The sequence below is a fragment of the Argentina silus genome, assembly GCF_951799395.1.
Source record: "Argentina silus genome assembly, chromosome: 21".
Lineage (NCBI taxonomy): Eukaryota > Metazoa > Chordata > Actinopteri > Argentiniformes > Argentinidae > Argentina > Argentina silus.
Genome location: NC_139675.1, coordinates 2,883,144 through 2,907,379, shown reverse-complemented (window position 1 = coordinate 2,907,379; position 24,236 = coordinate 2,883,144). Strand labels below are relative to the sequence as shown.

At 44.9% G+C, this 24,236-nt stretch overlaps 2 protein-coding genes across 2 annotated transcripts in view; both read right to left on the bottom strand.

Moving 5' to 3' along the window:
- LOC310820950 (cubilin) overlaps window positions 1-6,649 on the bottom strand; it is a gene marked incomplete at both ends in the record, with an annotated part of 30,411 nt that extends 23,762 nt beyond the window's left edge. Inside the window, 2 exons of the mRNA XM_083692794.1 lie at window positions 1,318-1,449; window positions 6,493-6,649. Coding sequence (XP_083548920.1) covers window positions 1,318-1,449; window positions 6,493-6,649 — 289 coding nt within the window. The remainder of the gene's footprint in view (window positions 1-1,317; window positions 1,450-6,492) is intronic.
- Window positions 6,650-16,926: 10,277 nt separating this feature from the next.
- On the bottom strand, window positions 16,927-19,629 carry gprin3b (GPRIN family member 3b; the record flags this gene model as incomplete). The annotated part of the gene is made up of 1 exon (XM_083692793.1): window positions 16,927-19,629. One exon carries the CDS (start codon window positions 19,627-19,629, stop codon window positions 17,095-17,097), a length of 2,535 nt encoding a protein of 844 aa, XP_083548919.1. The 3' UTR covers window positions 16,927-17,094.
- Between the last annotated feature and the right edge of the window lie 4,607 nt (window positions 19,630-24,236).

The following is a 24,236-nucleotide window of genomic DNA, read 5'->3' as shown; positions in this document are numbered from 1 at the left end:
GAGAGAAAAAGAGAGAGAGAGCAGGAGAGAGAGAGAGAGAGAGAGAGAGCAGGAGAGAGAGAGAGAGAGAGCAGGAGAGAGAGAGAGAGAGCAGGAGAGAGAGAGAGAGAGAGAGAGAGAGAGAGCAGGAGAGAGAGAGAGAGAGAGAGAGAGAGAGCAGGAGAGAGAGAGAGAGAGCAGGAGAGAGAGAGAGAGAGAGAGCAGGAGAGAGACAGCCTTGCTGGCAAAGCAAAATCAGATTGTTGTTTCCTCTGCTGCCCCGGATGTTGGAGCGAGAGAGAGAGAGAGAGAGAGAGAGAGAGAGAGAGAGGAGAGAGAGAGAGAGAGGGAGAGGAGCGATGCTCGAGAGAATAAAAGAACACAACACAGCCATCTGTCACATGGTGCTGCTGCTGCGTTTACCCCGCCTGTCTCAGACTGATCTAAAACACACCTCGGGTATTCTGTTCTGCTGCTGCTCACGTACCGTGTACTACACACACACAAACACACACACACACACACACACAGACGGGCGGAAGGGGGGGGGGGGGGCGAAAGGGGACAAAAATCCTGCACCTTTGCCCTGCTCTCCTGGATGGTGTTTTTTGTTCACATCCCCCCCCCCACACTTTGTGCCCTTCTTTGGAAAAAAGCACATGCTCTTACATAAGTCTGTGCACGTCTGTCTGTCCCCCCGCCCCCCCCCCCACACACAGTCTTTACGCTTGCCATTCTCAAGGCTCAGACACGTATCAAAAGAGCCGCTCCTCTGAAAGATTCATCCGTTTGGTGATCTGTTTTGAAGGGTGTCACGGTTGAGGCTGATTCGCTCTATACAAGTCTCTTTTATAGTTTGTTATCAAGTATTAATTTAAGTTATTGATGTGATTTATAGGACATTTCAACCGTTATCTGAAGGCCTCCCATATGCCAATCATTACCTCCTCTATGTACGAATAAGAGACCAGGCATCCCTTTGATTCAGATTTATCAGTCACACTCCACCTCACGCTCCATCTCCTCTAAGCAGCCCTTGTTCCACACACGACGGCCGCGTCCCCATTCTTAACGGGGTTTCTCTCCTTTCCTCCTGTCTCCTCTCCTTTACGGGCACTGAAGAGTGAAGGAAGAACCGTGGAGTGTCTATTTGTGTAACTTCCAACTGTCAAGTGTTTTTTTTTTTAGTTGTTATTTTTTTTGATCTGTGATCATGGAGGAAAAGACGAGGGGGAAAAAAACCTTTCCTTCCTCCCTTCTTTGATCTGATCTAACCAACTAACATAACCAACTAACCAACCGACCAACCAAACCCCCCCCCCCTTCTCACTACCTTGCCGGGGTCCACCGTGATGTGCCACATGCAACTCTGGCGGTTGTTGTAGCTTCCGGGGTAGTTCCAGCTGGTGAACTCGCCCGAGGCCCCTGTGAGCTGCCGGGGACCCCCGCAGCCCGATTCCACCCCGTTGCCTGCACACCACCGAGGAAGAGGGGAGAAGAAGAAAAGAAATCAGATGACGTACGTTGACAACAGAATTCATTCCGTCAACCTGGGGAGGCCGGCAGAGGTAGAAATCGGAGAATGGGGCTTATTGTAATGCATGGAACGGAATAGGGAACGGACCTCATTCCTCATTCCGTTCCCATGCATTACAATGAGCCCCGTCCTCTGATTCCTACCTCCACCGGCCTCCCCTGATGTTGTCAACAGCATTTCCCCAGATGATGTTGAAGCAGATGTGAGCAGGGTAACAGCTGTGTTTAATAACATCACTCCTCTGGAAAATCTAATTTGTCACAGGCTGAATCATGTTGTTTTCATTATTATGTCGTTACTGTTATATTGTGTTATATTACTGTTATATTACTATTATAATACTGTTATATTGTGTTATATTGTGTATCTGTTTGGTAGGAGACGGAAGAGGAGAGGCAGTTGGTTGAGGTGTCTATGCTGGGAAAACAGTTGCATAGATAACAGTTGTATCAACTGTAAAAGGTGTTTTTTAAAGTAGAGATATTCATGACGTCTAAGGCCCATCACCCCCCCCCCTCTTCGTACGAACGTTGTGGTGTGGAGAGCTGTTCGTTTACTGTCAGACTCTGCTTCTCCAGGTCAGAGTGCAGGCAGCAGGCTTGTGTAAGAATCTAGTGAATAATACTTGTGGGGGGGGGGGGCGGGGGGGGGGTCATGAACTACTATTGAAATGTAAGAGGAGCGGTGCGAAGGAGAGAAAGAGAGAGAGAGAGAGAGAGAGAGACAGAGGGAGGGGGAGAGAGAGACAGACAGACAGACAGACAGAGAGAGAGAGGAGAAAGGAGGGAGAGAGACAGACAGACAGACAGAGGGAGGGGGAGAGAGAGACAGACAGACAGACAGCCAGCCAGCCAGACACAGACAGACAGAGAGAGACAGAGGGAGGGGGAGAGAGAAACAGACAGAGAAAGAACAAGAGAGAGACAGAGGGAGGGGGAGGGCAGAGAGACAGAGTGCACACTTGCATTTCTATTATGCATCATTCCCAAAGTGAGATGTGATGTTGAGTGCTGTCTGTCTGCCTGTCCATCCATCTGTCTGTCTGCCTGCCTGCCTGTGTGTCTCTCTGTCTCTGTGCCTGCCTGTCCGTCCGTCCGTCCATCGGTCTGTCCTCCCAGGGCTGTCAATTTCTGACAGAGAGATGGATAACACACATTATTGTACGGTAAGAGATATGATGTGACATTTAGATAACGGGGCCACAGGCACCATGGGAGATGTAGTGTTATTAACACATCATGGCTTGTTGTGGGGAGTTTGCAATTTTGTGCTCTGTTTGTTGGAACCAGTGTACTGTAGAAAATGTCAGCCAGTCTATTATATTTAATTAAGGACTTGTATCTTAATTAGAGTAAGTAAATCGGGCCACCACCCATTATTTTTGGGGAAACTAGGATCTTCTCAGAAGATCTGACCGGGTCATTGTCACCAATAACACAATGGTAATACAATAAGTGAAGGAGGAGGGGGAGAGCCAATGAAAAGAAGGGCAAACAGTAAGTGATCTTACTCAATTAGTTAGTGCAATTAACTAAACACAATCTACAGAGTAACATCGTGTCAAATAGGAAGAAAGAGGCATTAGTTGTTGATATTACTTTGAGAAGTGTCGGGGTCTGAATCGGACCGTGGCCGCGTTTATCCGATTAGGAGAGATAACGTCGGGTTCGAATTATCATTAAATCCCGTTTGCTCTCAAAAGGAGGCGCGCTGTGTCCTGGTCCCGGCAGGTTTCACCCAGCGAAGACGAACAAAATAAGAAATAAAATCTAAAAGTCTGATTGGGGTCGAAATGGATTCAATCAGAGTACACGAGACAGATAGAGGGTTCCTGTCTTAGGTTCGGGATCAAGATAACTCGCAAGAGTAATCATTTATGGTTGTCTCAGTTATCAAGTCCGACATCCAAGAACGGTTACCCGAACTCCAAGTGTGATTGCCACTTGAGCATTAAATACCCTTCATCGAGGAGAGTGTTCAAAGCCTCCTGCCACCGATAAGCTGGGCTGATTGATTGCAGGTGTAAAGAAAAGATGGTGTCGTTTCTGTTTGAACCCTTGGTGCCGATCTAGCCAGCATTTGGGAATTGTCATAAGTGTCCATTGTCTTGTGCAACGTACATTGTGTAGTATATTCACAGAATAAGTCTCAGAGTTCACGAAATTAGTTTAGTTTTTTCTAGACATCAAATATGCCCTGGTTCCATTTTTCCCACACATGATTTATCTGCAAATATGATTCACACACAAACCTGATACCATAGAAGAAAACATGAGTCATCACACAAACCTGATACCATAGAAGAAAACATGAGTCATCACACGCTATTCTTAAGTTCATCTCAAGGCACTGAACTAGTAAGGAATTTTCTGTTTTTCTGTTGAGAATCGCAGTTATCCTGAGATTTGGGCACAAGCAGCGCATAAAGGCTCAGGAGGACCTTGGAGATCTTTTCCCACACGATGGTCATCTGTGAGTCAGCCAGAGCCGGCCAGAGTCAGCCAGAGGTTAACCACTTGTTTAACAGAAAGGTCTTCGTAGGGGGTCGATTAATTTCCCTCGGATGGCCTTTGTCCAGTAGGCCTCAGGGGAAACCTAATTATACTTACGCTTCAAAGCTGGTCTGTGTCTTTACTGACCATGGTGGGGGGAGGATGAAGTCAGCAGCCCATGAGCAATATGTCTTCCTCCAGCACAAAACTATGACCGTGCATAAACTATGAACCGTGCATAATCTGCATATCTCTCAGAAACACATTGATCCCAGATATTATTATCTGTTCCTATCTATCTGTGTTCCTTATCTGTGATCCGAAGGGATAATGTCTGACAACTTGTCAGAAAGACAAAAACAACCGAGACTTTTTAAATCTTAGACTCAAATAGCCGTTTTTTCATGGCTCGCCCTCCCTCCATTTTTCTCGCTCAGTAACGGGGGCAGCGGGTAGCCTTGAGGTTAGGAGGGCTGGCCAGCAAACCGGAACGTGTATGTGTGTCTCAGGGGGGTTATGCCAAAAGATGAATTTCCGTTTCCCTGCGTGATGGATAATTAAAGTATTCTTCTCTCTAACACTCTCCCGTTTTGCTGCAGGAGACATTTGGCACAATTTTAAATTCTGTGAGGGCAAACTCCGACAAGATCATATCATAAAGGATGAAAACAGATAAAACTGAATGATTCAAATATACTATGTAAAAGATTTAGCACGAATGACAGTTTTTTTTTATACATTTATTATTATTCTCTTCAGGGTGACACTGCACTGAAAAATAAATTACTCAAACCCCTCAACACAATGCTTGGAGCGTCACTGTAGTCCCTAAATCAATCAATCAATCAATCTATAAATCATCTAATAGACTGAACAGAACTGGGGTGAGAAATCAATGACAGCAACAGCAGCCACAGACGACAGGTCCGGTCAGACCACATGTCTGTCAGGCATACGACATCCCTGATTGGCCGGGGGCGAGACGCAGATGTCTGAGAGGACCAATAGACGTTCCCCTATTCTGTTCCCAGGAGACTTTCTATAGACGTTCCACCACGTCAAGAACCCTTGCCTGGCGTGGTGGTGTTCCGATTCTCCCCGACTACATCTCGGCCTGTCAGTCTGCCCCACAGACGGTTTAGCCGGTGGCAGAGAACATCGCTGACACATCACATCACAGAGGTAGCACGAAGACGCCAGAACCCTCTCGAACAACTCCACCTCCAGCCCTAACTACAGCGGACGCCCTCACTCTCAACGGGAGGAATATTCTCTTCAGAGTATTCTGCATTTTTGGCAGTAAAGGGCTTAGTATGTGACAGCGGTGTGCAGTTGGAGCCCAGGGACAAATATGGAAGTGTTGTGAAACAGCACTTATCAGTTGCTGATAAGAAACATGTGTGGCTTAGGACTGATAACCCCTTGCCAAGAACCCAGAATGACACAACGGTGAAGAGCCCAGGATTAATTAACAAAAGTGAGTCGAGGGTGAGCTGGCCCTGGGGTTATAGACGGCCCTGGGGTTATAGACGGCCCTGGGGTTATAGACAGCCCTGGGCTAAGAAAGTGCAGTTGAGCATGATGATACATAAGCAAGTACTATGACACAAAACCAACAAAAGCTTTGTGCTCTCATCCATGTGAGGAGTCAGCAAACATTCACCAACGACCAACAGTCGAGTTGACCAGATAGGCTTCCATCTTAAATACTATACAACGTCATAAATAATGGTTTATGAGTCAGTCTGCACTGAGACGGTTCAGGCATAACATTCAACAACAGCGTGGCCAAGGTCGGCAAGCGCCAGGCCAGGAGCCAATCAAAGACGGTCGCGAGAGAAGTTATTCGGTTGATTGGTTGAGGTGAAAATCGGTGATGATCGGTGATTGGCTGCCATTTTTCTACTCTGACCTCTTTTTAGTGATGTTGAATGATGAAAAAAAAAGCCCTACCTGTGCCTCCATTCGTGTCTGGTTAAAGATGCTATCAGTTAGCAATTAGTGGCGGCTTTTATCCCAGATAAACAGAACCAGTACAAATTGAAGTCTGCCCTTGTTCAGAGACTCCTTTCAAGGTAATGAACAAAATATGTGACTTTGTAATTTGGGTGAACTACAGCCATTGTAATATTCTAGGGGATGAATAAAGCAACTAGCTGTGGAAAGTGGAAAATGTTTAAAGTAGTTACACTTAAGGTGTGCAGGTGTTCCATTTTAACTCGACTGCACCTTGCAACAACCTGATTTAGATTGTTGTGGTGAATTTAGGTATGAATTCACTCAATGCAAACAAGTTAAGTGAAATTCGATTAGACAGACAGAAAATCCTCGTGGAAAACAAAGGTGCCATCTTCAAACCATTCACCTTGCATCAAGTGAACAAAATAATATATGTATATAGAAAAAATAATTGTAATTGAAAAAAATGTAATTGAAAAAATAATGTAATTGACTCCCAACCCTCATAGTTTAAATACTACTCACCATTGATGGGAGAGTTTGCCTTCTTCTCAGTGAAGTAAATGATCACCAGGCCGATGCAGGCTCCGGTGAGGATGACGAAGAGCAGGATCAGGGTCTTCTCCAGGGAAGACAGACCCCGGGACCTGCTGGGTGGCTTGTTCAGCTGTTCCTCACTCATGCTGATCACAGTGGTGGAGATCTTATGATGGAGTTCTTATGATTATTACCTAGCTACAATCGTGGGTGTATCAGTGAGTGTGTGTGTGTGTGTGTGTGTAAGTCCTTTGGATTTATCAAGTTATCGACATCTTTGTGAGACTAAGGAGAGAGTCCGTGACGTCGTGGAGGTCATAAAACATGTTGAATCATAAAACATATTGTACTGTATGTGAGGAAACGACAATGAGCGTTGATTTCATTGTTTTATGTTCCTAAATCTTCATGACACAGCTTCAGTAGAGGCTAGTGGTATGATGGTGTCGGCAAGAGATACATTCACCTACAAACTTGCACTATAATGTATTGGCCCAGTCCAGTTCAGAGCATTACATTTGCCTTTTTCATATCAACACTGCACCCAAATCCCCCGTTTCGAAACGTTTAATGCCTCAACATCTGCAGTTAAGTAGAGAGGGGTCCTTCATACAATGCACTGCAATCATTGCCAATGTTTCCTAATTGATTTATGTATCAAGGGAACACTCCTGGTGGGTTTAATTCCTTCATGTGGCCCAAGTGCCGATAGCATTTAGCATTAGCGATGGATCTGATTAAAGGAGGAGGAATGGACTGGGTCCCTCCAGAGGGACATGTTGTTGAATTTAATCTAAGTCCCCTATGAGTAGCCAAACACTACCTGCCAATTAATTAACAGAGTGTAATAAGACTAAGGGTCTCTCTCAAGGTGCTTTGTTACGTTGCATTACGGCGTATTTGTTTGGCCGATCCGATAGAAACAGGCCTCGGATCCTGTCTTTTGATCCAGGGTAGCCATGAAACAAGAGTCCTACTCTGGCCAACGCTGCCATACAGCCTGTACCGTCAATGGGATTGTAATTCGTGGCAGAGAGCACCATTCTGCTGTCATCAGCTCTCGCTACAGGATCTACCCATTGATAACAGTGCAAGTGCCATTTACAAGCTCCCATAAACATTAACTGAGGCCCTTATCATGATTTTGAGCAGATTGCAGTGGTAATCTGCAATCATAATCCTTAGATATTTATTTCACCATAGAAGGGGAATAAACTGTGGAGGTGTGAGTTGTTATCGGAGGTAGAAGTGAGGCCATCTTGCTTAAAGTTCACTCCAAAATCAAAGTTTGTCAGATAGTTTCAGCACTCAAAAGTGGTCTAATGGTGAAATTAGTCTTTGTCCCACGTCATCTGCTGTGTAGATCCAATTGCGTGCCTAAAAAAATTCCAAACGAATGGGAAATATGGTGTCGAAAGATATGGACTTCCCTCAACCTGCAACGCCTGGCTCTCGACAGGCCTGTGTGGAGTAATGATGTTCTGAAGTAAAATCAAGTGTCATCAATAGGATATACTAAATAACTAATGATACAACATCAAAATATAACTATTCCAATGTAGCTAATAAAGTAACAGCAAATGTAACCATTCAAATATAACCAACAGTACATGTTTTAATACATTTAATGTTTCAAATGTACCTAACAGAATGATTAGTGTGGAAATGTGTTTAACATGTTTAATGTTTGAAGTTGAGTACCTAACAGAGTGATTCAAGATTGACTAATAATTGAAATGTGTTTAACATGTTTAATGGTTGATGTTGAAGTTTGTTTTATGATTAAATGATGATTGAAGTGTTGATCTGTATTCAAGTTTGGTAGGGAGAGAGAGGTGAATGGCCTTGGGACGTGGGCCTTATCTGGAGGGTACTGTACAAACAGGGGAAGGTGTGCCCAAATATGGTGTAACATCCACCTAAGATACTTTCCAGAACAGGGGAAGGTATGCCCAAATATGGTGTAACATCCACCTAAGATACTTTCCAGAACAGGGGAAGGTATGCCCAAGTATGGTGTGGGGAAGGAGAAAGAAGTCTGGTAGGGGAAAAGTGTTCCACCTACCAGGAGGAGTCCAGGTCCGGAGAATAGGTATAAAGTGGGATGACAGGAGCATCTCAAGAGGCATTTCCATATGACCCCACGGAGGACGGATCCCTAAAGACCAGGAGATCTAGCCCAATCGGGGTATACATGACCAAAGTCCTCTCTGGGGAGACTTGGAAGCCCCCATGCCTGGATGGCTGTTAGTATCGGAGTAGGCTTCCTCTTAGCTACCTGGAGACTTAGCCCTCACCCTCTCAGTAGTTGGCATTGCCCATAACTGTCTGTGGTCGAGACTCTGTTAAAAGGCTTGCTGGAGGTTGAGTTACCGCTTCACTTGTACTGGGAAGCATGAGTCGTCGAAGCCCCCCGGCTGAGGGCACGGTGCTACTCCGGAGAAATCAGCGGGGCTGACAGAGGCACCGAGAGTATTCGGTGGTTGCACAAATGCCGATGCTGGATGGAGCCTCTATACATTTATACTAAGTTAGACAGAGTAGGGACAGATAGGGTAAGATTTAATTTATTTTATTCCTTTTATTTACTTTAATTTATTTTATTTATTTTATTTATTTTATTTATTTTATTTATTTTATTTATTTTATTTATTTTATTTATTTTATTCCTTTTATTCCTTTTATTTTATTACTTTCTTAAATTACTTTATTGCTACATTGCATTACCGTGCTGTAACGCTTAAAGCTTAAATAAAGCACAAATCTGCATTTAAAGAAAAATAAGTATTTTAGTTCTTGGTAGAAGTTTAGACAGAATTGAAATAGTCACCTAAGTTGTGTTACTCTCCTTGCTAAACATAAAAAGATAGATTACACTGTGCATATTACACCAAAGCATCTGAATGGTTATTCTAGCCCCTGTATCAAAATATCCCCATTGGATGAATTGTCCTCATTGATAAATTAAATTCCTGCAACCACACCAACTGGCACTCATATAAGAATAGAGCCATCGTTAACCATTGGGGCTTTCATATGCTAAGCTCTGATTTGTAGGTCACTTTCAGAGCATAACATTAAGCTGAAGCTGTATAGGGTCTAATACCGGGAGATAATGGACACCATCTGATGTCATCGTTTTACCAGGTGCCTCTCCTAACCTATTAGGTCAGAGAGGTGGTATTTCTCAGTAAGGGGGCATCAATAGATAGCTGTGACTGAATGGTCTTTGAATCCATGACAATCAACGTTTGATTTGACTTTTAATCAGACCAGATTGTGGGAGTTGAAGGATCTCAAAGTCATTGGAGAGCAGAAGCGGGGCATTAATGAAAACGGACAGTTGGCAACCCCAACCCCAACCCAAAGCCGTTTTCATTAATAACCTAAATCTTGTTTCACACGGTCCTAATCTGGTTGTCATAGGTTAAAAATAACTTTGGTGCAGATTTGCATACAATGTGATATGGGAGGCCCTGGGGTCGAAGCTAATGAGTTGGATGAGGAAGATGTTCAAATTGGGTAAATCTCCACAGAATAAGATGACGATGTCCTTATCTAATGAAGGGCTTTTGGATTCAGTTCAAAAGAGATACAAACTCGGTCAGTAGTTGCCGTTTAAAAACCTCATCTCTCTCAAGAAGATAAGGCTTTTTACTCTCCCTCCATTTTGTTTCATTTTCCCTCCATTTCTCTCCCTTTTGGGAAGAAGTGATGTAACGGAAGCCTTTTATCTCTCCACAGGGAGCATTTTAACATTGAAGACAAATGGTGAATTATTCTTGAAGCGGCATACTGTGGTTCTGTAACAGAGCCAAATTCTTCAAGACATTATCAGAAGTATTTCTTGTGAAGTCTTAAGTGGCGTACACACATACAGCGATTGTCACTCGAGGGCGTTTCTACTCCACTACTAGCAGAATGCTAGCCGTCTAGCACCTAGAACCTAGCACCAGCTAGCACCTCTCTACGGAAACAGTAGGAACCAAAGTATGCATCGGAGCAAAAGGATGGTTGTATACCATTCAGGAAACGTTAGGGAGTCCTTTCTCTGTCCTGATTGGTCATTGCCTAGCACCATCGGCGGCCATTTCTTAAAAAAAAAAAAAAAAAAAAAAAACGGACCTGGATCCTATTCTATCTAGTCACGCCGCTAGCCAGAACGACCTCGCAGAGGGTCGCATCGCCCGAAGCCTCATCGAGTCGCCATCTTCCATTGACTGAATGAATGACCACTCGTCATGTTGTTGCGTTGCATCGCCCCATCTGTGTGCATGGCTCTCGTATGCATTGGTGGCTGTTGGGTATTTCAAGTCTTGGAGAAACTCACTTCACTCCTCATGGAGAACTGCCATCGAGGAGCCTGCCAAACCAAGGTGTCTGTGAGATGACCCATTAAAAGGCTTTGCAACTCCCTAAGCTTGCACCACTCAGTACAATCACCACAACATCCAAACCCTGCCAACAGAACTCACACACATCTGTAGTTATTTACTCCAGTGCATACTGAAACGCCAGCAACAGAGATCGTTTGCCTGGTCCTGGTTCTGTAGAAGAGGAGTCAGCTAAAACTCCAACAGATCTGGGACCAGATACCTATCGGCTGTGTGTCTGTCAGGGGGGAGATACTAGGCAGTGAGTGTGTGTGTGTGTGTGTGTGTGTGTCACCTCAATCAGTGTCGTGTTTGTTTTTGAGCCCTCACTCTACCGGGGGACCAATGATTTATGGGCACATCTGTCAGCCATAATAAAGCAGTCTCTAATGAAGCCATGGAAGGTGACCTTCCTGTGTGTGTGTGTATGTGTGTGTGTGTGTGTGTGTGTGTGTGTTTGAGACAGTACAGGCAGTGGTATAGACTCAGAGCCCCACCTATGCTGGAGAAGAGGGGGATGGGGATATGGAAATGGAAATGGAAATGATACATGAGCACACACACACACACACACACACACACACACACACACCTCGGCTAACACTGCACTGCAAACAAATGTAGGCCACCTATTCCACTGGGGCAGACACGGTGGACAAGAGGAAGAGCCTCCCTGTAGCACCGGCAGTTATGTAACGCAACAGCGGGTAAACACAAGGGCTGTGTTAGCACGGGGAAGCTGCATCTATACATCCAAGACTGGTCTGGTCTGGCAGAGAGATGCTGCGGAGAGGGGAGGCTAGGCTTTAATCACCCTGCTGTTCCTGGCTTATGGTGCTTTTATATGATATCATCATCATCACAGACAGAGAGAGAGGGGGAGGTAGAGAGAGAGAGGCTGGGGGGGAGAGGGAGGGGGGGTGAGAGAGGGGGGGAGGGAGAAAGAGAGGGAGGGAGAGAGAAAGAGGGGGAGGGAGAGGGGGGTAGCGGGAGGGAGAGAGAGAGAGGGGGGGGAGGGATAACGAGAGAGAGAGAGAGAGCGAAAAGCAGACATAAGTGTGATTCATTCCACCAGGCAGACAGTATGAAGTCTGAGCGTTATACCCATGAAGAAGAGGTCGAGAAGCACATAAGCCAATATCCCCCGCTACGACGAGGGACTCATGATTACCAACTTAAAACAATCTCCAAATACAATCAGTAAACAGTAATTAACACTCACCCTGGTGACAAGACTGAGTCTGAATACGGCTGATATATGTTGAAAAAAAGATCAAGAGGAAAAGGAATTATCTGTGATTTTAATGATGATATTGATCATTGTAATGGTTTAAGGATTCTCTCAGAGCGGCTTAAACTGTAGCAGTCGTGTGTTTATGAAGCTAACTAGGTCAGAGAGGGAAGCTTCACTGTTTTAAACCATGTTTCAGAGGGAAAGACTTTATCTGGAGCATGAGTGGGACTCTTGATAAACTGTGGCTCAAAAACATGCAGTCCAAACCCCCTGAAGAGCCCAAAGAAGGATCATGGATCGTGAGTTAAGCTCGGAGAAAGTGGAAGACTATTAACTGTAAGAGGGAAGGATCTATCCACACACACACACACACACACACATCATACTGTATACCAGATATAATTGTATCTTTTCCACTAGAGCATAATTATTTGATATTTTAAAGCACACCAACACATTAAAATGTTAATGATGATAAATTACTCAACTGTTTACGAATACAGGCTCTCAGTAGAAGAAAGTTTTGGCTCCCTGCTTAATTCATTTCTCCCTCGAAAAATAATCAACGGATATCTGCAAGTCAAATGTCCCTGTTTAAGCAGATATTTCCCATTCGTCTCACCCTTAACCCTAACCCAGATCCCTCTCCCTACATTTCTTGTGACAGAACACCAGGATTCATTCCCCAACAAACAAAAATGACCTTTTTCGACATCAGTCAGGTATTTCGAAAGACGGCGTTCATCATGCATTGAGATGCAGCCATCTACCAAACCACTCCCCAAGCGCTCCTGATGCTATCCCAGTGCTTTATAAAATCTCTCTACGCATTGCACCACTGTTCCCCTCGAGCTGAAATGGAGCAGCCTTTACCACTACTACCATTGCTCCAAGCCATCTATGTCCCTATCAGGAGAGCCCCTAGGGCTGCTGTACTACCACCTCTGACTGGGGGGCAGGTGCTTCCCTGTACAGGGTTTCAGTGTTAGCGTTAGCATTTAGCATGTATTCTGTCTGGGGAGTTTCCTTGGGAGGGCTAGTCTATTTGGAAACACTTTACATGGGAGATGCTTTTAAACTGACACAGCGTGTTAATTCTGTACTGGGACTACTCCAGTGACAACATTGTACATTATTGTACATTATTAACATTAACTGCAATTACTAATTAATCACCTCCAATATGCGTCAACATGCAGAGTAACCACAGTTTTACAAAATCTGTCCAAGAGGAATTTAACATCAATATTACATTGTACCTTTGAATCATTTCACACGGTCCTGAATATTCAAACCGCCACACGATGTCATTAGACCGCCTAAGACGATGCATGCGATAAGAATACTGAAACCTGACTGAATGGGGGGGGGGTCCTCATAGTGACAGTGGGAGGCATAATCTCTCAAGTCTCAGAGCCATCTCCCTCTCTGTATGACCTGTCATTTGGGATGAATCTCCCCCTGCGTTACCCATCACCCTGGTCCAAATCTAATCTGCACATCCAAATGAACCAGACACAGCGACACAGGGAGCGAGGGTGACATTAAATATTGAAACACAGCTAATTAAAGCTCGGATGAGGAAGTTGGAATTCAGGCTGAGGGACTGGACTGGTGCTGCATTGAACTATGGGGGTTAGCTATTTAGCCAACTCTGGCACTGTTACAAGTCGGTATTGTCTGAAAGCGGGATTATTGTGCATTGTCTCTGTTAAAGGGTAGGGAGGGAGGAGATGGAGGGGCTGGTTGCGCTGAGTCTGTACACCGGTGGCCAAATTCAATACATCTCCTCCAAGAGGTCACGAAACAACAAAATTGGCTGGTGATGCACTTCATTGTGGCACCCCCTTCAATCAGTAACAGATGATTGTCTGGTTGCACCTTGAATAGCAGGGTGATGGAGAGTATAGAGGTGTGTGTGTGTGTGTGTGTGTGTGTGTGTGTGTGTGTGTGTGTGCGTGCGTGTAGGGGAAACGGAATCTCCCAGACACCCAAGCACCCCACTGTGATCAGTACAGCGGTGAGAGAAGCTATTGTACTGTCTCAGCCAACAACTGAATGATATTTACAGGAAGTGACACGCTTGTTGTAAAAATGACAGCACAGCCCTTTGGAATCAGTGCATCACAGGGTATACTGAACACAGCAATTTAGCCTTAATCCTCAAACAAATGAGTGTGGCTAGAAATATTCCTCACAGCAAGAGGTACTGTATATTATGTGGAACCAGGTTTTTTTGGTAGTTTCAAACATTGAATAATTTAATTATTCTTAATGATTTTTCTTTTTTGCTTTAAGTTATAGAAGGAGCCATTTCTAATTCCCTAAAATGATGTATCTGATTTTAAAATAGACTCCACATTAACATGGACACGAGTAGACAGATCCTTAATGCATTTCCTCCACTTCCTTCAACTTCACTTAGCTGATTTAGGAATGTGCTTGTTTTTTTTACCCCTCAAGTGCTGGAATCTTCTATGGAATTAATCCAAAAACCCTGAAAATGCATTTTCTTGATTTGTTTAGTCTATACAATAAGTCTGCAATGCTAATGTGCTTAATCCGAATAAAACTGAAATCCAGACAACAACAAAAAACAACAAAAACACTTCATTCCAAAAATAGTCCAGATTGCCGTTGGCAGTTATGAAAATGAACTGGTTTTGAATTTGAAATAAGTCTTTGATGGCACTTATGTTTCCACTGTCTGCAAAATGTTTGATGTGTCCAATTTTTATGTGAGTCCTTTGTCCTAGCTCTGATAAGCATGGGCTATTTAATAAGGTATTAGGAAGGGTAAAGTGGCTTGAATAATATAGGCAACACACTCATTTATGCTTTGGTCAATTTCACCACTGTATCAAGGACATCCTTTCGGGAGAAAGCAGTGGTACACACAGAACATTAACTCATTCATTTGAACAGACAGGGAATCTCTCCATTACAAAGAGCACACACACGCGCACGCACACACACACAAACACGCGCACGCACACACACACACACGCACACGCACACACACGCGCACAACCTCTTTTGTTCCCTTTCTGCTGATAACTGAACATGGTCCCTGATGATTTCAGGCTTCCCTCTGCAGCGGTTTCCTGCAGGGTTGTAAAATGAAGGAAGCTTAGTTCAGGCAGGACGCTCTAAGTCAGTGCTAGCCGTGTGTCAGGTGACAGATCAGCTGTTTACACCCGACACAATCATGCTCCGCATTGATACGGTGGCCTATTTAAGTGATAGGACTACACACCTCTGTGTAGCCTATATATTGTCGCTGGTACTGTTGGTCGTTACTAGGCTATGAGTGCTATTGTTTTTGTTCCCACCACCACCTGCCCCAGCCTCCACCTGCTTTGGTTCTGCTCTGTCTGGATCTATATTACATGGCAGGGAGCCTATACAGTGACATATGTATAGGCTCCCTGCCATGTAATATACATATATGTGTTGTAGTAGTTTATAACTCCCAGGCAGGGAGCTCTCAAAAGAGCGGAACCATCAAAATATGCCAACCCTCATTATATAACCATTTTATATTCAATAAATAGTTGAATTTAGACGCGCGTGTTCCAGACTGAACTATTTTAAGATCTCAGTTTTGTTACTCTCAATGACTCCATACAAACATAAAGGGGTGGTTTACCAGACCCAGGGTAAGACTGCGCTGGGACATAAAAAAAACAATCTCAATGGAGATTCTCTAGTGAACATGGCTTTATGGACTTTAATCCAGGACCAGGCTTAATCTGAGTCTGAGAAACCAGCCCATACACAAAGAAAAACAGGATTAAAAAGACAAATTCAATAAGAGACACGGCTGGACTATGAAGACGGCATACAGGTGAAATACTAGATGTGTGACGGACTGGTGGAGAGATGATACAGTAGCTTCCCATGACAAATACATTCATTCTCTCAGTCATTTGCATTGCCTCGGGTCAGTCGGTTGGAATACTGTTTGTAAAAAGCCCTTCACAGCTTCTCAAGCACAGACCGGAGCTGTGGAACTGACAATGTAGGAAACCATTTCATGCATCCCTGCTTGAAACAACTGAGAAAAAGATCGTCATTTTATCTTCAAGGACCGTTGGAAGAGATGCCAGATAATAGGCTTAAAGAGATCCTAATTACCAACAACAACAACAACAACAACAACAGACGTGTTTTGCTTTACCTTAGTTACTTTTTTAATACAAAACAAAAGAGAACAGAGGTTAAACAGAGTACCTAAATGCACACAGGCCCAATGTTGTTGTTTTACGACACACAGAAACGAGCACAGCAGAGGTTTTTTTCTTTTCTTTATCAAGACAAAATAAGAACCCATTCAAAATAAAATTTGCAAAATTAAAAAAACAAAAAACAATATTCATTATATAAATAAAGAGGATCAATACGCCCTCAAATACCAAAATGCACCGACTGCACTGTGAAGTCAACTTAATAGGGTTTTAGTTGCACAAGAATTTTGCAAAAAGTTAATAATGTATTGACAGTAACATATGTACCCCCAATTGATCAGTACCATGTATTCTATAGATCTGGACTTCATAGTGGGGGGTGGGGGGTTCATACTGTACGACTGTCAATTATTTAGTACTAACACACATGCATTTCACTAGATATTATTGCCATTTTTCATTTTTAAATACTGTTTTAAACTCTTCTCGCTCTTTATAATATCGTCTATTTCTAAAAAATAAGTTAACAGTTGTTCATGTTTCGTTTTTTTGCTTTTTGTGTCTCCTCTCTCTCTCTCTCTCTCTTTTTCTCCCTCTCTTTTTGATCACCAACCTTATCTAAGGGACTTAGATGTAGTGTACAGCAGTGTATACCACGACATTCCATCAGTACGTTTAGGGAAAGCTCCCCATGCGCTGCTTGACATCAGATCCATCACTAGGGAACGGGGATAGGGACAGATCAACAACTTGGCTTATGGGGGAGGCAGCAGACAAGCTAAGCTAACCTTGCATCTCACTCCAGCACAGAGGAAGGGGGGGGGCGGGCGCAGCAGTTGGGCCGTCTGACATTTTGCAGCAGTGACCTGATAACGCTCTGCTGCCTCCTCTTGTTTTTCCTGCCCTTTCCCGGGGGCGAGTCTGCCGGTGCCGATATGGACTTCTTGATGGAAGTCTGAGCAATGATCTTCTTCTCCTGCTCCTTGATCTTACACTGCAGGTGACTCTGGATGGCGAAGCCCAGGGATTCTGGGTCCACGGAGGCCCCGTAGACCTCCCAGGTCATCCCCTGCTCGTCCCACAGCACGTCGTGAACGCTCTTCACCCTGGGCTTTCCCTCGTCCTCGTCATCCCCCTGTTTCCGATTCGGCTCCAGCTTCTGCTTCTTCGAGGCGGACTTTCCTGGGTCCTTTTTGCTGAAGTCCTTTGTGATGCCCGTCAGCAAGCCAGACAGCAAAGACTTGGGTTTGGAGTCTTCCGTTCTCCTGGATGTTGCCTGGTCTTTGCCGGGCTGGGTTGAGGAGGCTGCTGGCTGAGGAGGAGCAGCGGTAGCCTCGGATTTGGATTTGGGCTTGCTCTCAGTGCTTGCCGAGGGGGGAGATTCTAATTGTGAGGAGGAAGCTCGAGCAGCGGGGGGCTTGGCATGCTGCATTTGCGTTGGCCGAGCTGGCGTTTCCGACACCGTAGGTTTCTTCTCCTCTGCTGCACAGGGTTTGCATTGGGCATCTGCCGCCTGCCCTCGATGGTGACTAGCGTTGGCAACTTGTTCATTTTGGCCGCACGGCTCAATGTTGATCTGGTAGACAGGCTGTAATGGTGATATCCCTTTCTGGATGTTGCATAGCGCTGTGCCTGGCTCCTTGGGCTTGGCTCCTAGCCTAGCATCCTGCTGCAGGGCCGCCGTAGCCTCTGTATGGAGAGCCACCCCGGCGGGTTGACTGGAGCACAACAACCCAGCCTCCAGGGTGAGACTCTCTGGCCCGAGATCAGCGTTGTTGGCAGGGGCAGGGGGCAGGCAGGTGCCCATGTGGATCTGTGAGGGCACCAGTGGACGGACCCCCACCCCATCCACCTGGCAGACTACGGCCAGGCTCTCTGCCTCCTCCCTCTGGGTGGCGTGGCCCACGCTGGGCCTGTGCAGGGGAGCTAGCGGAAGCAGGCTGGGGCTGGTGGACACGGCCCGGCTACATACATTAGCCACTGCCTGCACCTCAACATCCTGGCACTGCTTGTTATGGGTGGGAGTGGGAGTCATGGTGGAGGTCATGGTGGAGGCTTCCCTGTAGAGTTTACAGTGGGGTTTCTGCTTCTCCTCCAAGCCGGGGGCAGTCTGGATCGCTTCATCGACCACCTGTGCCTGGATGTGGACCTGGGCCAACTGGCTCCGCTGGGCCTGGGGAGATGCGTAGGAGGAGGAGTCCTTCTGTAACGCCTGAGGCTGGTGTTTATCTAAGCATAGCTGTGTGTTTTCCGGAGGTTTTAAATCCGTCTCGGGATGAGCGGGACTTGAGGGCTTATCTGATGATTCCTTATGTGTGAGCCCAGCGTCTGCCTTTCGGCTCTCCGATGGAGGCATGGCAGTGGGGACGGCTGGCACAGCCGCAGCCTCCTCGCTCTTTTCCCGCTGCAACGGCTCTGCCGCTTTGTATTCCGTTTCGGGAGCAGTTGCTTTTGATACCTGTGAGGAGAGCTCTGATTCTGAGGTGCTGGTGCTGGTGGTGGTGGTGGTGGTGTTGGCGGGACCTGACGAGAGCCTCTCGGAGTTATTATTATCGAGCTTTTTTGATTTCAAGGGTAGCGGTGGTGGAGGGTCCTTTGTGGCAGCCTCAGAACCCACGGCCCCCTTATCACGTTTAGACGCGTGCACTTCAGAGGCGGCGTGCTCCAGATCAGAGGCCCGGTTGGGCTTTTGATTATTCGGAAGAGCAATGTCTTTGTTGCCGTCCTTCGCCAGTGACTCTTCAGCTGTGGACGCCCCTGTGCTCTTCGCTGTGGCTGTGGGCTCTGCACAGCCCTCCCCTGGGCCGCCCGGTCCCTTGTCTCTGCAGTCATTCGTCTTCGTGTCGACCTTTGACGACGCAACAGCGGACGACAGGCCGGCCTTACAGACATCCTTCTCCTCCTCTGTGGAGGCGGCGGTTAATGCGCTCACGTTAGCGTTGTCGTCCCTCTGGACGGCTCCCGCCTCTCCCACACCTCGACATGGCGCCTGCTGCTTCTCTCCTCCAGTCACAAGCTCCGATTTCCCCCGGTCGCCATTGGCAGGGAGGGGGGCGTTGACGTTGGACACCCCACCCCCACCCAGTGGCTCTCCTTGGCCCGCCGTCGGGGTCCTAGAGGTGGCGTTGGTGTTAGAGGTGGTCAGGCTGATGTTGTCTTGCGTGTGTTCTGTAGGGGTAGGGGTGGAGGTGGGGGTAGAGTGATCCTGGGTGAGGTTCAGATTGGGATCCTTGGCCCAGTTGGCGTTAGTCTCCTTGTTCCCCAGAGCGTCCACCTCAGCCAGCTGAGGCACCATCTGGACTGTAACTGTCCTTTTGGGGTTCGTTCCCATCCTGTATTGTACTCACTTTCCAGCAGACTCCTAGTACTTCACGGGATCCAAAGTTGAAAGCTGGTGTGTAGACTCCTAAACACTGTCCGTGTGTAATTCCCTAAAGTAGGAAAATGGAAATAAGTCAATGAGTGGGACATGACATCATCAACATGAAAGAATAAAAGAAAGCTTGTTGTTATCTTGACTATATATGTATTTCTCACAACTGAATTTTGTATCAAGCCCAGATATTGAATATTTGATGAAAGAAATTTGAGCAGTTTAGCTTAGAAATCAAAAGTAATTTAAACAGGAAATGAAAAAAAACAAAAAAACAAAAACAGAAATACAGAGCAACTGGCCACTGCATTGTACTTCAGTGAAAAGCATTCCAAAGACATGTATGGACATTTTTTAACTCAAGCTCTCATTTTTTAACTCAAGCTCTCATTTTTTAACTCAAACTCATGTAACCCAGACAGCTGGTAAGAGTGTGAGCAATGAGGTGACACAAACCATCAACCATTTTAAACCATCAGAGTTTAAACTGAATAAAAAAAAAGACAATAACGAACCTCCGCTTATTCCTGACCCTACAATCCATCACAGATTATTCCCGACTCTACAATCTATCACTAGATAGATTATTCCTGACTCTACAATCTATCACGAGACAGATTATTCCTGACTCTCTATATTAGGAGCCAGTAGCATCTGAAGTATGAAATGTGAAGTAATAAACTGAGTCTGAAAAGTCTGCAATGGATTGATTATGAACAGTAATATCTCCCAAGTTATAAACAATAAGCCCAAAGCAACATTGACTGTCTCTGAGCTGCATCCTTTTTTCTCTCGTTCATTTTTATGTGCCTCGGCTGAAAGCTGTAAATAAATACATTTGAAATGATGGATCATAAGCAGTCTCTTTAGAGCGGAGTAGATTCATACAGCAAGGCCAAATCGAAGATTAACTATGTCAAAACGATTTGGCCCAAAAATAGATCAGAAGACAGTTCCAGCAGACACAGTCAGACACTTACCAGACACTTCAACAAGGTCGAGTGATTCAAGGAATTACTCCCGAGGAAAAACAATGTCCAATTTCTTTATATAGCGGATATAGCAGCTAAAACAACTGATAATTCTGCCAATCCCATGCCTGACTGTATAGCATTAACCCATTAGGCACCACAGCTTCACTATGCAAGTCCTCTTAAAGAGATGCTACAGGATTGCTGTCGAATTACAGCCAATAGTTAGTGCTCACGAGCCAAAAACGGGGCGCCGAAATGGACAAATACTCTCAAGAAGTTACGTAACTGGACACCTCCCCACTCCCTTGAGGAAAAGCTTATTTTGTTGGCCTTAAACTGAAGGCTGTGTGGCCTAATGAGATAAGAAACCGATTATATCATAAACCATGCCGTCAACACTCAAGTCAAAATTTGATGTAAAGAATTAGACAAACAGCCCCCCCCCTCCCACCCCCCCACCCCACATACACACACACACACACACACACACACACATCTGCTTAGCCTAAAACACCTGAATCGTGTGTGTTTGTTAGCCTGTGTTTCTACATCTACCCTGGGGGCTAATGGTGCCGTTTGTTGAGCAAATAGTGTCGAGAACAGGGAGTCATTTTGAAAATATATTTATCAGTCAATTGTTTTTCCAGTATGTCCTCGGTGTGATACCAGCAGTGGTAGTCTGGGGGAGCCCTCTGATAGACTAATGGATGTGAGAGAAAAAGAGGGGGAAGAAGAGAATGCACGTTGTGCAGTATGTAGACTGGAATAAACACGACTGAATTATGACTTAAGTGTCATTATTGCAACAACAGGTAATTTATATCATTATAACCTGCAGCTGCTGTTCCTGGCACGGGTGAGCCGGAAAAAAGGTCACCGAAATGTGCACACTACAGCACATCAGCCTCATGCAAACCACGCGCATTCGGTTTGCGTGTAGAATACTGCAACCTCATTTGACAGCGGTGTGTGCAGTGTGTAGTGTGCAGCACTGCATGTGCTGCATGGCCATGCGCCGTATCAAAACCTCAGTTCTCATTCTAATATTAGAATCGACATTCAAATAAAATACTAATAGACTAAAGATTAATAAAGGTTGTGGAAACTACCCAAAATGTTTCTGATGTGATTGCAGTTGGTTATGTGGCTGAAAATGTGCTTTGGTTTCATGAAACTCCACTCAACTACACTTTTTAGACTGTCTAAGCTTGAAACAAGAAAATACTAAACAGGCCTTGGCCTGTTGCACCCTAGGCCCTGAAAGTGTGTGTGTGTGTGTGTGTGTGTGTGTGTGTGTGTGTGTGTGTGTGTGTGTGTGTGGGAGGGGGGGGGGGGGGGTTTAGGGAAAAAAAGAAAGTGCTTTGTTCTGTCAGAGGAAATCAAATTAGTCCCCTTCAAGGGTTGGTTCGGGATTTCTTAAGCATATCTATGAATTCCCCTTATCAGCAGTGCTGTGGACCGATGGGTACTATGTTGGGACCTGTCCGTGCTGTCATTCACATGGAGCACGTCACAGGACAACATTCTCCTCACGAGCCACAATGCTACTGCAAGTAGACGGGGCTCCAAGTTCAGTCTGTCCAAAAAGCACCCAAACAACTCCACGTGCCACTTACAACGAATAATGTATAATTGGCAGTCGATCGAATCTAATTAGATTTTTAATATCATCACTTTGAAGTGAAATTAACATTCAATCCATTACTTTGTGGTGGAATTTATTTCTGCCTCACTGTGTCCCTCCGCACAGCAGCTATAGCGACACTCTCAGGCTACAACATATCGCTCCGCAGCGAACTTATAGCTCGACAGAAAAAATAACTTCGCCAACTGTTTATTTTTTGTTATCGATATCGATCGTCAGCACTGCTGGTAGTGTAGAATACACATGGTATTATATGTGGTTCAAAAGTCCTGAACCAACCCTTTCAGAGGTGTGAAGTGATGGTTCCCTGTGAAGTCATTCTTCAACGACCAAGCTTTTAGCAATCAAGACCTGCAATAACCGCCTTGGCCAGTTGAAATGACGACGCATACACACGCACGCACACGCACGCACGCACGCACACACACCTACAATGGTGTACATAAGTGCCTAAACAGACAACACCAATGAGGCAGTGTTTCCTTTCACTGTGAAATGATCTGTAGTTTAAGTCAATCAAAAATCTGATGCAAGTGCACTTATCCTGGGGGAAATTCCCTCTGTCTCGTGAGGAATCGGCCCATCGAAATCACTGATGAATCATAATCATTAAATGTGTTCTTAGTCAGCGAATGGAATGAAGGAATGATGGAAGAATAGACCCGTCGTGACTATGACTATGCTGGACTCAAAACAGGCTGAGCTTTTGCATCTGCATAAAAACATACCTGTAGTGACACTGACACGGTTGGTAAAAACCTAAACCTTTGAAATGCATGCATATCTTGAAGATAAATCGACAGTTTGGAGTTCCCTATCAGGGCTTCCATCACCCCATACGAATATGTATACTAGGAGAACGACCCCAACTGTTTGTGAGACCAGGGAGCAAATAAATCCTGGTTTGCAATTAGATTGGTCTCTTTTCTCAGAAAGATAGTAAGTTGGTAGAATAAATAATGCAGATAAATCAACAAGACAATAAATAATAATGAATAATAATAATAAAATAAGTCCACCAAGACAGATCATTCCCAATCAATACAATATGGCACTCCAAATAGGATAGAAATTGTGAAAACGTGACAGTATAGTTGCCTGCATATAAATATGGCTTAGGCTATGAAAGGATAAACGATACTATATCATAGTGTATATAACTATATTAATAATGAAATCTGAGAATTGCCTTCTGTTTTTTAAACAATTGTACACCAAATAACTGAATGTAGCAAAAGAAAAACATATTTTAATGTGCCTTAATGTGTGGATAACTAATGTTGCTCTACAGTACAAGATCTCCGCTCCCTTTAGAATAACTGTAAATTCACTTTAATCAATGATGGGTCTCACGAACAATGATGCACATTTATGAAAAAGGGAATTGGGGGATAATGGCAATTTACTGGTCATGCATCATATTCTGAAGTATCAATTAGTACATTCATATTCACATGCCTCCCACGAGAGTTGGACGCCATTTGGGAACAATATAAGTACGTTTTTGGAGGCAAGCTCATTATAAAGCATGCGTTTCATAGAGAAATAATCATTTGAATCTAACTTTGCAATGAAGGCACGCATGACCATTTCCAGAGGCATGGCATACGGAATGCTAGAGCCTCTAATCGTTTACAATCTACGCCTGTGACACCTACATACCTGCTACACTATCGGTTCCATTAGGCCTACTGACACCCAGGGCCAGTATTCTGCTCTCAACTTGAGCATGCATTCGTAATCACGCTGGGGTCTCCACTCCCGACAAGACGCAATTAAAACAACCCAATAATGATCTCATACCTATACTAAAAGGGATGCAGAGAGAGAAAGAGAGAAAAAAAACCCAATACAATTGACATAATTGCCGAACAACAAGGGAAATGAATGAATATAACGAAAATGTGTCAGGTTGAATAGAGACACAGCACCCAGAAAGCATGTCA